At 35.5% G+C, this 15,096-nt stretch overlaps 1 protein-coding gene across 1 annotated transcript; it reads left to right on the forward strand.

Moving 5' to 3' along the window:
- Window positions 1-11,008: 11,008 nt before the first annotated feature.
- Window positions 11,009-13,638, forward strand: LOC6645561 (somatostatin receptor type 2). The gene is given in 2 exon segments (XM_023177442.2): window positions 11,009-12,536; window positions 12,573-13,638. Coding segments are annotated over 2 exon segments (1,800 nt in total). The 5' UTR covers window positions 11,009-11,068; the 3' UTR covers window positions 12,905-13,638.
- Window positions 13,639-15,096: the final 1,458 nt, after the last annotated feature.

Below are 15,096 nucleotides of genomic sequence, written 5' to 3' on the forward strand. Positions count from 1 at the left end.
GTCAACAGTTCATCAACGGTTGGTCGACTTTGAGTTCGAGTCGAGTTGAGCCGAGGCGAGTCGAGTTGAGTTGGGTTAAGATGAGTTGTTCAGTTGCCTGCTGAGTTGGCCAAAATTTCATATATGTATATATTCCCCTTCATTCATATGTATGTACATACTATATATTACATACATACATACATATGTGCATATGTGCTTGCGGTAGGCTGATGGGCGTGGTAGTTGCATTTTTGTGGTAGTTTCATTACACAAATTGCCGGCATGAGAAACGAATTTTTAAAGCTTCAACTATAGACAATTTCATGTTTAGCTAGTTGCCATTACATGTCAACTATGTGAACAAAGCAAACCAGAATGGCTTTTATTTTTGTAAGACATTAAACAATTTCATGTGTTTAGTTAATTTAATTTTCATTCATACAAACTTGACAGTAACAAAGAAATCGATTGAATGACTCAAATTTGGCATTTATGCCTGAGCCATATTAATTTCTTCACTTTTTTTTCCTCTTTAATGCATAATTAGTGCCAAAAATATTCACTTTTTTATTTTCAATCAATATTTTTCATTTGATTTAAAACATGAAAAAATTCAAATTCAGCTACACCGAAGTTCATATACCCTTGTAAGTCATTTTAAAATTTTTTTTTTCTGAATATTTCATAAATTTTGGTTCTATATTATAAGAAATTTCTCACTAAGCTTTTTTAAATAAGATTTAGCTAATAAAATATTTCTCAATAAGGAAGTCTTTTCAATCGATAGTTCTATATGTGAACCGATCGAAGTATTATCAAACTTGATCTCAATCATGCAATAAAATTATTTTTTTTTAAGTGCTTCAACTATATTTCTATAGAATGAAATTTATGACCATTATTAATATACCCTTATTTGGAAAGTGTATAAAAGCATAAAGTTAACATGAATAATTTCACTGAGAGCCTGTTATTTCAATTAGCTTTTCTGCAACATTTTGTGGGTTAGTTTTTGGTTAGCTTGTTGTTGCAACATCTGTCAGCCATGTCAAGTTGTTCCCCCTTTAGCAACTTTATGCCTCTTCCTTCCCTCACTGCATCACCACAAAACACGTCCTGTAAAGGCAGCTTCGCCATATCGCATTTTTGGAAAAATCTGCCTAAATTGTCTGTGCCTAAAATGACTTTTTGGAGGCTTAAAATATATGCGAAATGTTTTTGGCAAATTTTATGGTAATTTCAAGAGATGAGAAATGGTTTTTGGGATAAATGTTTGCCGAAAACTTTGACAATTAAATGCCAACCAAAAATTTCGTTACCGATATATTTTTTACAATGAATATGTATGGGGAATATTACTCTTTAATAAATAAAAATTCAAGAGAAGCCAGAACATATAACAGAATGCAACAGAGGAGGTGGCAGAAGCAGAGGCGGATGCGGAGGCAAGCGAATGGGGAACAATAAAATGATAAAATGACATATATATACATGTATGTATGTACATATAAAAAGCTATGAAATGTGACAAAGTTTGTGCTCTTCCTATAAAAAAATATATATAAACGATATATGCATATATGTGTCTGTATATGTTTGTATTATAGATATATCTACCAATGTATGTATGTATGTATGTGCATGTCTATAGACAGAAAGCAAAGGCTTATTTGACATAAATTTATGGGGCGGCAGCTCCTTCAGCTTTTCTTCCTTGCGCCAGTCTTCGACATCCACCATTTCGTTGTTGGTCGTAGTCGTGGTACTGGTATCCATTGAGGACACTTCGACAGCAAAAGAAGACATGAGATGGTGCGATAAATGGACACACTGTCCACACATAAATCGTAACTCTAGTCAAATATGGAGGTCAACATCGTAAACAGAATATGGACAGAAGATGTGGGCAAGACAAGTTGGAAGGACAAGAAAAAAAAAAAAAACTACGATACATATAACCAGAACTATAACCAGATATGCAGATCATTGAAATTCCAATTCCAACTACATACTAGTCGAACATGAACATGAGCCACAAAAATGACTAAGCCCAAAAATTGTGCTAAACAAATTTATGGCACACGCACAACACAAACTTTCAATGTTAGTTAAGTGAAACATGAGACCATAAAAATGATGGCATCGAAAGACCAGAAAGAGAGAAAGAGGGAGAGCCAGTACATAAAATATGATAACATAAAAAATGATGTACATAGGAATAAAAATGACAAATAATCTTTATTGAAAAAGCAGCAAGCAATAACCGGCAAATATGTCTTTCGATCCATTTATCAATTAGATTAAGAAGTAAGTTGTTTTTTTCTTTTTTTCCCAACCAAAAATCAATTCAATTCCTGAGAATTTTGATGGATAAACAGGTTTCATTAACATTTAATTTATCTCTCAGTCTCTCCATTTCTTTCGCACTTCTCGCTTTCTGTAGTTGAAGTGAAGTTTTTCTATTTTCATCATTCAACTTGAAACTTTTCAATTAGTCACACGACTGCACAATTAAATTTTCTTCGACTTGCTCAAGAGCTAGGCGGGCTCCTTTCTTCTACCTTCATTCATGCTCGACAAACAACTTGGTCACCTATGTGTGATATATATATATATATATTTATATGTGGGCACCTGAAAGTAAGGGTAGAAAAAGTGAGTCCGACAACTTGCAGACATTTATCTTCCTTTCGGCCGACACACACTTCTACCCATCCACACACACACACACACACACACACACACACACACACACACACACACATACATACATACATACATACACAAAAGAAGTTCTCGACAGAAGAGACTGAAAAAAGGAAGAAAAAAAGAACTTGTCGTAATTCACTTTGAAGGCAAGTTTTGCCATCGATAAATTTTCAACGGCCAAACACTTGTTGCACTTTCGAGTTACGCTTTATGCGAGTGACAAAGATGGAGATAGATAGAGTAAGAAAAAGAGAAAGAACGATATATAGTGAAAGAGAATGCGGAAGACTTGTCCCATTCGGCAAAGTGTCAAAGTAAATCACTTTCATCGATTACAAAATGCTTCAAAAAAATTTATTCGAGGCATTTCAATTGAAATGTTGAATATTTATCTTCCACTGTAAAGTTCTTAAAAAGAATTTTCCCTCTTTACATTTTGTTTGAAAGTTTTCAAAGTCCTTTTTCGTTACCATTAATCAGGCTTAGAACAATTTTGCCAAATGAATTAATTAGTATGTAATTTGTATCAGATACTTTAAGATCTATTTACACACACACGCAACCGCACATACCCGCATACACCAGCACACACACACACACACACACACACACACACACACACATACACACTTGCACTTATTGGCCCTTATGGCAAACAATCCTTGTTATTGAGTAAAAGTTTAACCACAAAACATCTACTAAACAACCCAAAAGCCAGCCGTAAACTAGACAAAAAGTCAAGTTTTTGGCCAATAAAAGAATAGAAAAAAAACACAGTAAGAAGAAGCCAACAACTTCTTCGTTGCCACGAGCCAAGGCTAACACAAAAGTTTGTAGGTCATGGCGGAAGTCAATCCCTCTACCACCTCCATTTCCCCGTCCCTCCCCCTCTTCACTAACCTAAGATAGAATTTCTTTTGATTAATTAATTGCCGTAATCCTAGTTAGATAAACTGCATGAATTGCTAGAAATTTATGAGTTCTCTGGCTTCCTTAGTTTTCTCTTCATTTAAGTAGGTCACATCACACAAACAGACGCACACACAGACATATAGATGCGATTAAAGACTTTTGGCTAAATGGTATTAGGCCAAAAAGATGCATTCACTTCTCATAATGACCATAAACACAAAGAGGCAGCAAGGTAGACAGTCACGAAATAAGCAACTATACCATATAGCCAGATAATCAGGCATTCGCAAAAGACCCTGTCGCTCCTCCTATTAGACAGAAGAGAACAAACAAGGTTAGCAATCAATTGGCAGCAGACAGACGACATGTTGCCAATAATGTCCACAACTATGGCTCACAAAAAGGTCATAAAATGCTTCAAGAACCACAACCAATAAAGTAGCAGAGTTTTAGCCAGCAAACGACTTTGAGTGAATTGACAGTTGCATTCATTGTCACAATTCAATGACTAAAAGCAAATATAGCAAAGTGATTGCAGATCGAGACAAAGCAGAAGAAGAAGATAAAGAAGAACTATATATACGTATATTTGTTGACTATATGAAGGTAGCTGTAGCAACTTAAATGCCCTATAATGTATGCTATACAGAGGCAATGGTGATTTTTTTACAAGATTTTTATAAACTTTTCTTTTTACTTATATTTTGTTATTCTTTTTAGCTGGCACCTGCAGAAAGTTTCATTTCTCTTCACCTCATTGTCTATAACTGCCTCTCTTTCTTTCTGTCTCTCTCTCTCGGTTTTTTGCTTATTATCCTGCTCATTGGCTCAAGTCATTGTCATGCATAGAGTCTTTCTATCTTCTTTGTGTTACGCTTAAATTTCGCATAAATTTACACCCAAGATAATGTTGTATAGTTGGGTGTGTGTGTGTGTGTGTGTGTATGTGTTTGTATCTATACTTTTGCAAGTGTTGCATAAAAATCATGACATCATTTTTGGTCTTTGTGCAAACAATTTGTTTAATTAAAATTACATTTTGGTTATTTGCTTGTGCAACACAAAATTCGAAATTCAAAAAACACAAAAAAAAAACAGTCTAAGCGGCTTATGTCAACTAATTTAATTGATAAATGTGCATTACATTTAATATTTATGTATATGTAGATAGATAAATAGAGACGTCTGTTTAAAGGCCATGGTAGTATGAACTGTGCATACACAGTTATCAATAATGTTTCCATTTGCATAGTGTTAATTGAATTAGTATTATTTTTCGGTTGTGTGCTCAATTTAGAAAACGGAGGGGGAGTGGAGAGTGGGTGACTTTTGGCTATTGATTTTTATCATTGAGGTGTTTATGCATGAAATAACTGATGCAAATCAATTACTGATAATTTTAAATGGACCCCCATAAGTTAGGTTCAATTATCCGCTAAAGTACGGTTTGTTGACTCATATCCAAAACCCAATTTATTTCATTTAATCGATTTCAACTCTGTTAGTTTCTGCAATTGGATGTACAATGAAATGCATTGATGTGATATTTATTTTATTTATATTTGTGGTAAGAAATATTAGAAAAAATTCACAAATTTAAGTTGAACAATTCAAAAGATAACTGTACCCAGATCCACGTTGGCGGGCATTTTGTGAAGAATTATTACTTTAGTTTGTTTCCTAGAGTTCTATATCGTGTTGCTCAATTATTTATATATTTGGTATATACATACACACATACGTACGTATGGCATCTATCGTAGGTGGCATCTATCTACTTACACCTCAAACACATTGATTTGTATTGCTAACTAAAGTCATGTGGCATATGCCATGTGCTGCACGTGTGTAGAAGTACGAGAAGATGGTGGGAAAGTGATGGCATGGCGACATAGTCATTCATGGTGGTGGAACCATGGGATTGCTTTTGGCTTTAGCTTTGGGTTTGGTCAGGTCATGATTTATAAATAATTAAATATTTATTTTCGCACGTCGTAAATGACGTTGATGATGACGCTGAAGCTGGCGACGATAACAGCAACAACAACAACAACAACAACGACGATGAGAAGGTGTGAAGGTTGGGCTGGGGAGGAGATGAGGGGGGAGGCAAGAGGACATAAGCATCGTTTGGCATTTGCCCACCATATGCTCATTAATATTAATAAGGCGCCATCAGTTGAAGAAGCAGATGGCCCACTACCATCACTTCCCAGCCGTTCCCATCAAGGACCACGTCTAGTCTCATACTGTCCCTTTTAGTTTTTGTTGCTCTCCCTCTCTTTCTCTTTCTAATCTCAACAGGTGTTTGTGCGGCATGGTCTTTAGGCATGCCACACGTGTCGCTTACTATTCCTGTCCTTGTCCTTGTCTATATACTTGGTAATCAAGTCAAGTGCCTCCCAACAAAACTCTGTACAAGTTTCATTTCACTTTGGCCTAAGGGCAGCGGCTCCAGAATGCTGCTATGTAACTATAACCATTCGATATAACCAACATGTTGCTATCCAAACGCAGTCAGGGATGGTATCCACACTGTGCGATAGTCTTGGTTTTTATTCCAAGCAAAACTGTATGCTACAAATCCAATTTCCATTATACAATTAACCGCCGTCATGTGCGCGCATAAATAAACCGTCTAGATTCGAATGCTTTGTTAACTTTATCTTAGAGCAAAAAATATCAATCAGTGTAGTTACCCAAATCAGAAGAAATAGTTTTTCAAATTCACATAACCTACGGGGAAAATTTTCAAATATCTCCATTAAATGTTTATTGAATATGTCCAATGCTTGCGTTAGTTCAGTATACACCAAAAAAAGAATGAGACAACGACAGGGCTATCGTACAATTTTCTCTCTCTCTTTTTTTTCTTCATCTCCGCCACTTTCAATACATTTTTTGCTACATAAATATTTAATTTCAAGCATTTTCAAAGACTAACTTCAGAAATTAAAAATAATTTCACTGGAGATGCCAGCAAAAAATGCCTCAAAGTTTCGTTTAAGCAGCTCCAAAACAAAAATTGATGATAAGAAACTAAAAAACAAAATAATAATAAATAAAAATAAAAAAGCAGAAGAAAATATTCAAATGGCATAATTTCTGACCCAAGGGCTTAAAGACAGAAAGGAAAGATGATGGCTCGATATTGAAAATAACCAAATTTATTATTTATGTATATGTGAACAAGAATAAATGAGATAGAATCAGAGTGAAAGAGACAGCTAACGCAATGCTTCTTCTGCATTTTTCACTTGCTATTAAAAGAAAATAAAGAAAATATTTATCGTATAATACATATGTATATAATATGTACATGTATATATATTTATGTACATATAACACGCCTACACGTAAACCACTTTGTTTACTTTGTATAAGCACTGCCGCGCCTCTCTGTCCATTCTGTCTTCTTCTCCACCTGTTATCACAGGTGTTTGTCTTTGTATGTGTGTGTGTGCGTCTACCGTGGAAAAAAAACAACAACGCAATGACTGAGGGGAAAAACAAAATGGAAAATAAAAGAAAAAACCAACAAACTTCATGTCAAATAAAAAATGAAATCACTTGTGTATAATTTTGCCAACAACAACATGAAAACGACAGCTGAACCAGAGCCTAAAAATTCTCGTTGAGAAACATGAAAGTCGACGCGGCATATACCCAGGAGATTGTAATACATACATACATATGTCTGTATATATGTATGCTTATATACCTTCTGCTTTAAGAGGCGGGAAAATTAAATTTCTCAACATTAAAGTACAATTCAGACAGAGGAAAGCAGAAGTGACATTGATTTCAAACATTTTAAGAACCATTCGACCTATTTTTTAGAAGGTTTAAAGATTTTTCTAAATTTTTGCTTTTAATAAATCGGGGTTGGTTTCATTTTCTTCTTGCATTTTTAGTTTGTCTAATTAATTAATTAATTTTTATTTCGAAGAGAAAGCATTTTTAATAACTATTCGTTTTTGATCGAAGTATTATTCGATAGACTAATGGGTAAACAAAAACCGACAAGAACAACCACTTCGAGCGATAAAACGCTCAAAAGTATACTATGTTTTTTATCAGAGAGGTGAGTGTACGTTTTTTTTTTTTTGTTTTTTTGTCTTTCTGTTTCTGTTGTGTTTTTTCGAGTCTTATCTATATAATTTGATTTATGCCTCTTCGTGCATCCAGCAGACAACACTCCTGGTTTATCGATTATATTATAATTTTTATGTTTTTCACATGTTTGAGGCTGTCTGCGTGCTAGTGCGTGTGTGTGTGTGTGTGTGTACTTTCCGCATAGGTAGGATAGGCCACACTTAAAGTTAGGTCTATGAATTTTCAGAAAATACGCCACGCGCGCTTTCAACAACGTTTAATGTTAGCATCAACGACGTGTCACGCCCAGGGACGACACGACACGCCCCCTGTCCTCTGTCGCTGCCGACGGCGTCTTCAGCATTTAGACAATAAATTAATTTTAGCCGCGAAGAAAATGGCAAAAAGCAAAATCAACTCAAATCAGTGTCTAGACTCTTGTAGAGAAGAGAAGGGCAAAAGCAAAAGCGAGCCACAAAAAATTGCGCGTGTTGAATTTAAAGAGGCAGAAAATTCTCTAGAAGCTTATCCTCATAAAGCTGAATCCTTGGCCCACAACTGCTTAGTGCCCACAGGCTTATTTACTTGTGGTCCCCTCCCCATCCATACCCCTCCACTCTTTCTCATTCGTTTTTTTTTTTCTGCCTGATTTTCATATTCATTGTCCCTGCATGAACACAGAAAGTAAAAGCAAGAGGAAAAAAATTAATGGCCAACAGTGCAAAAGTTGAGAGTGAGGAGAGAAATGGGGCCAAGAAATATATAAAACACGAAGGAGAGTATATCAAAATAACCTCAAGTAAGATAATTTAAAAGCACACATAATTCATTCCTGCAAGGTTCACAAATTAAAAATAAATAAATATTTTAGAGGTAACACCACGCCACAAAAAGCAAAAGAGAACAGTACCAACTAACATTCATCTTCATTTCAAGAAGACAACAAATTAAGTAGAACAAAACGAGTGGAAAACTAAACTGATTGCAGCTACAGATAAGCTGATTGAGGGCAGAACTTTGTTCCTTAACGTATGCAATAGGCTGGAAAACTATTCATTGTGTAATTTAATGTGTAATTGATAAATTTCATATACAATTAAAAATGTTGTTCAATGTATAAAAAAAAGGTTTTTTTTGGGTTTTTTTTTTTTGCATACCGTTGGGGGTAAAGTTCTCCTGCCACATACAGTTATAAGCTGCACATTTATCTGGTTTGGTCTTTTCTGTTGTACATTACATTGGCAACTCGAATAAGTTACATTTTGAGGCCTTTTGATATTTCAAGCAAAAGTAGATAAATTCAAAATGAATTTTTTTTGCTAACACTTACAAAACCAAATATGGGAATATTTGATTACAGTTTTCCTTGTGGCACTTGCTCTCTTATTTATTTCAATTGTTTTCATATCTTTATGTTTATTTGGATGTTGAATTATTGTTTTAATACACATACATACTTGTCAAGAGACAATCGTATATCGTAGTTGTTTATAATTTATACCCGATATTGCCAATTCGCACAGGCCATTTAATTGGGTTTTGCCTTTCTATTTGCTGTTTTGTATCGAACAATGTCATAAATTGACTTGTATGTTGCGTTTCGTTCAATTTCTGCCAAATCCAACTGTTTTGTTTTAGGTCTATGGTGCTGGTTGGTTGGTTGGTTGGCTGTGTTTCTGGTCCTCGGCCTCTAACATTATTATGACCATGTTAATTGCTTGTTGTTCCTGTTTCTGCTGCTACTGCTGTTGCTGCCGTCATGTATTACTGTATGTTTTTTTGTTTTTGTGTCTTCTAGTGAATATTGCCTTTCACATTTCACTCGTAAAATAGAAAATTATTTTGTATTCTTTTTGTTTTCTCTTTGTTGTTTCGCAGCATTGTCTGCATCTACTCAAAGGATTTTTTAAGAGATACATTCATAGATAGATACGAGGCGGGGATGAATAACATTAAGTTTAAGGATGTGTATTGTCGCCCCCATGTTCTGTTAGGGAGATATTGTAAGTCAGAAATATCAACAATATGCAAGCTTATTGAATAATACAAATTTTGTGTCTACCATTTGTCAGTACATTGGCAAAATATTATAAGGTTTGCTTATTGGAAATCTACTCATCTACACAACAGCACTAATATTCTCTTTGTTGAGTTATCTCGCAACTATAGTAATGTTAAACAGATTAATAACGATAAAATCGACAACAGTGTTAACCGTTCTAATTGAAATGGTTAAAACCCAACCCTATGGCATTACCAACTTTCAGTTTTGCATTATCGAGGGAGAATTGTCACCTACATAGGTCGGGCTTCGATGAATCGAGAACCAACGTATTCTAGTTTGAGTAGGTTTTCACTGAAACACCAACTAAGTACTTTTTAGATTCCGACTTCAATTGTAGATGTGTGCATTGCGAAACAATATATCTGCGTGTATTTGGTTCTGGGTATAATATAGAATATATTACACAGGACAACAGCACGTCGTTTGCACGGAACTTTTCAACTATTGTTTACTTATTTGATTCTGCTGAACTCGAATCTGCACTTAGTTACTTCACAGCACTTCTAATTGGTGAGCTATTAACTCTACGTTGTACAGCCGTTTGAAAACCGTGCACTCTCCTTATATTTTCATATGTTTGTATGGGAAAATATGGCAAATGCTCATTATATAATTTAAGCATATCAGATGTATATTTTGAATTTCTTTCTATTCTAATTAGTTTCGGCATACGAAACGAAGTTTTCGAAATTCCTTACGGTAGAATGGAAGGAGTAAAAGAGACGGATAATTGTGTTATCATATGCGTTCGCAATTTCGTGTGTTCGTATGGTTTTGTATGGATTTTCACAGTTTCGGTCTTTCACCTTATTTATTTGCTTCTCATGTCAGATTAAAATTCAGCACAGTCAAGTTAGTAAACACGAGTAGAAAACCTTCAAAGAACTAAAAAAAAAAAGAAAAAAAAGGGCGATTTTGTTGTCCTGTGTTATAAATGTTGGCACATATTTTCAAATTTAATAACCATTTGTTGCATTATATTTCTAATTTCAGGTAGTCGTCGTCAATTGGGAGAAACAGAATGTGACATCAGCTGATTGCAAGGCCAGCTGGATTTTCTATCAAATCGAAAAGTATGGAAAACATATCAAAATATTTCGATTTCAATATGCAACAGGAGGTAGCAACAACAAATATTATTAGCCTGATTTGCATGGATTGAAAAATTAGCAAAGCGAAAGCGCGTATACAACAGGCAACAACAACATTAACACTACCATCAGTTGCAGCAGCAGCAGACGCCACAACAACAACAACAATAATAACAACAACAACAACAGCTACACCAAACAAGAACAGGCTAAAATGAAAGGACATTCGAAACCAAATGGTGCAGCTGCTAACCGCACTAACCATCACCACATCGTGGAAAACAATGTCCGTGGCCATGTCCACGTCCCTGTCATTGCCCCTGCCACTGTTTATGCCTCTTCATCAGCTGATGTTCCGGTCTCTGTGCATGGACATGGACATGGACATGGCATACTGTTATTTGTGCTGACAGCATTGACACTAACGAGCTTAATAACGCCCACAGAGCAGTCGCCAAATGGAACGCGGCAATTGGAGCTGACCATGGACAACTACTACAAGCATATGAATGGCAATCTGTTGCCACCAGTAGTTGGCTTCAATAGAACTCTGTTGATGCGGCAGGGTACATCACCGCCATCGTCACCAGTATTAGAGCTAGCACCACCCTATAACCACAATGGCAATGGCAATGCCAGTGGGAACAACCACTATCCCGACTATGACGATGATGAGGGCTTTGAGAATTGTAATCGCAGCAATAATTTCATTCTCAAACTCATATCGATGATATTGTATGCTTTGGTCTGCATTGTCGGCCTTTTTGGTAATACTCTGGTCATATATGTGGTGCTTAGATTCTCTAAAATGCAAACTGTTACCAATATCTATATACTCAATTTGGCCATTGCCGATGAATGCTTCCTGATTGGTATACCGTTTCTATTGTATACCATGCAGGTGGAGAATTGGTCATTTGGTGATTATATGTGCAAGGCATATATGGTTAGCACATCGATCACCTCATTCACATCATCCATATTTCTATTGATCATGTCAGCCGATCGTTACTTGGCCGTCTGTCATCCCATCTCATCGCCCAGATATCGCACACCGTTCGTCTCGAAATTGGTATCGGCATTTGCCTGGATGACTTCGGTGCTGTTGATGTTGCCAGTGATACTATTTGCCAGCACAGTGTCACGTAATGGTCATATATCGTGCAACATTGAATGGCCGGATACGCAGAGTACAAGTTCGGATTCAACATTTACATTGTACTCGCTGATATTGGGCTTTGCCACACCGCTGACATTCATATTGGTGTTCTACTGTCTGGTCATCCGCAAACTGCACACTGTGGGACCCAAGCACAAGAGCAAGGAGAAGAAGCGTTCACATCGCAAAGTCACCAAATTGGTACTCACTGTCATCACGGTGTACATAATGTGCTGGCTGCCCCACTGGATCTCTCAGGTGGCTTTGATTAGCTCCACGCCCAAGCAATGTGGCGCTTCGCGGCTCGAGCTGGCTGTCTTCTTGGCCTGTGGGTGTCTCAGTTACTCCAATTCGGCCATGAATCCCATATTGTATGCCTTTTTGAGTGACAATTTCAAAAAGAGCTTCATGAAGGCATGCACCTGTGCGGCACGCAAAGACGTCAATGCCCAATTGCAGTTGGAGAACAGTTTCTTTCCCAAGTTCGGAAAGGGCCGGCAGTCGGAACGTCTAATTGGTGGGGGTGGTGGCGGTGGTGGGGGCGGTGCAGGAGGTGCAGGAGGTGCTGGTGGCTCCTCTGGACAAGGCGTGGCCAAGAAGAGAACTCTCGTTGCTTCACGTCATAAAAATAATGCTCCAATGGCCACAACAACAACGACAACAACAACAACAGCGGGCACAGATGCCATCACCTGTGTACATCAGCCAGCAGCAATTCATCAGGAGGATCCAACTGCAGCAAATGCAACTCCAGGTACGTCGGCCGCTCTACTTGTGGTCAATGCCGAGACCAATAACTGTAAGCCGCCAGTATTGCATACGGACTTATAAGATCGGGATACCCATAGGGATATGCCACTGGAGACCGTTGTATTGATTACTAGAAGATGAGTGAAGGTGCAGCTCGAGCTTAATGCAGAGCTGCTTACGGCACCAGAGTGTTTGCTCTAGACGAACACACATACACACACACACACACACACACACACACACACATCTTGCATATTGATATTCACAATCAGTGGATGCAAAGCGGTTCATAGGAAAACTAAAAACCTAAAAAAAAACTGATCTGAAAGGCACAGAACCTGAACTGAAACCAGAAACTCATATTAGGTGTTTTGTTATGAGCTCTCTAAAAATTCAAACAAGTTCCACAGAAATTTCCTAGAATTTTGAACCGAATTGTATCTCTCTGATTTTAAATATAAGTTTGTTTCTATGTCGTCCTAAACGACTTTGCTTACATACATACATTGTTTGTTGGTGTTTCCAATTTATATACTCCTCCCTTTGGTTCCCAAAACCTTTCCCATTAGAATTAGATTTCTAAATGGTAAACTAAAAAACAAAAAACAAACACAAACGAAGAAAAAAAAGGATAACAATTAAGTAAGCATATGCTTGGTTGTACAGACAGAAACATTGATTTGGAGATCAATGGATAGATTGAATGATTGTAAGTTAAAGCCAAAGATATAATCTTAGAACTCAAGGAAAGACTTTTCAGAGAAGGCAGCGATGATTTTTTTTTTAATGGAATCTACATCTAGAATTCAGAAGAGAAGAGACGCCAAAAAAGTGAGCAAAGTATACACAATTTCCAAAAATAAAAAAAAAAAACAAATTTGCAACAACAACAAATAAATAAAATTCCACTAAATAGATTAATCCAAAAACCAAAAGAAATTAAATAATGATACTTAAAACAATTCCATTGGAAATAAAACGAAACATAACCAAACCCAAAAAAAAAACACAGAAAACCGAAAAAAAACATTTGAGTGAAATGAGAAGTAAAAAGGAAAACCAAAAATAAATACCGAGAAACCCAAAAGAAAAACCGAATTAAATTGCAATGTGATTGTGTAATGAGTAAAAATAAATAAAAACAAAAACAAGAAAGAAAAAAACAAACCAAAGAGTTTAAATATGTGTATCCAATAAATAATAATTTGCATAAAAATTCATAACAATAATCTATAAAAAAAAACAAATGTATGATAAAGCTTAATTAACCGTGTATATTAAAATTTACATTTATCTAAATGGTTTTTAAGTACTATACGATAAGAGCATATTCAACCGAAATGCTTCAATTCATTGATAAAAATAATTACAACAACAACAAGAAAGAGAACAGCAGAAAGAAAAAAACAGAATGAAAATACGAAAGATAAATCAAATTATTATAATCATAAATCATAAATAAATATTGTATAATTAAGTCATAATTAATTGTACTCCAAAAATAGACAACAGCAAAAAGATTCAATAAAATACAAAAAAAAAAAAAACGTTTATCAATAAAAATTTCTCATCAAATTAATAACAAACAGAACAAAAGAAACTAACTGTAAAAATGCAAAACAACGCTATATATGTAAACATATATATATATATATATTTAAATATACATATATAAGTATTGTTTTTTTGCAAATTTAAAAACAAATCTAAACATTTATATTGTTGTCTTAAAACTATTTATATAATAGATATTATATAAGTTTTTCAATGGTCCGATAAAACTACAGGAAGAAAATAATATATATAAAACTATAAACTTTTGCCAAGGGTATAAAACAATTGTTCAACAAATACACAACACCCACACATACATATATATACACACACACACACACACACGCAATGACAGACAGGAAGACACATGAATCGATGTATTACAAAGGGTTGAGCATGAGTCAGCTAAAAATTTTTGATTAATCGAAAAATGATATGAGATATGTTCAATTTATGAGAAATGAATGCTTAAACGAGTAACTCGAATACATACAAATGTATGATCGATTCAGACTGAAAGGGTCGCATTCTCGAGACCGAGAGTGGTACGAATAGTTGACTAAAGGACTAAAGGATGCGGCCTCTCAACACCTATGATTGGCCAAATGAGAGATCACGCCCATTTTTGGCATAAGTTTATGACTCAAGTTACTCGTTCAATTTGCGTAAAAAATTAAATGAAATGTTTTTTGTGTTACTTAACAACTTAAATAATAGACTTATGCTCTTCACTCACGTTATAGAATGTATTTTCAATTTTAAGTGTAACTTGATTGAAA

This window comes from Drosophila willistoni (assembly GCF_018902025.1).
Source record: "Drosophila willistoni isolate 14030-0811.24 chromosome XR unlocalized genomic scaffold, UCI_dwil_1.1 Seg143, whole genome shotgun sequence".
Classification (NCBI taxonomy): Eukaryota; Metazoa; Arthropoda; class Insecta; order Diptera; family Drosophilidae; genus Drosophila; species Drosophila willistoni.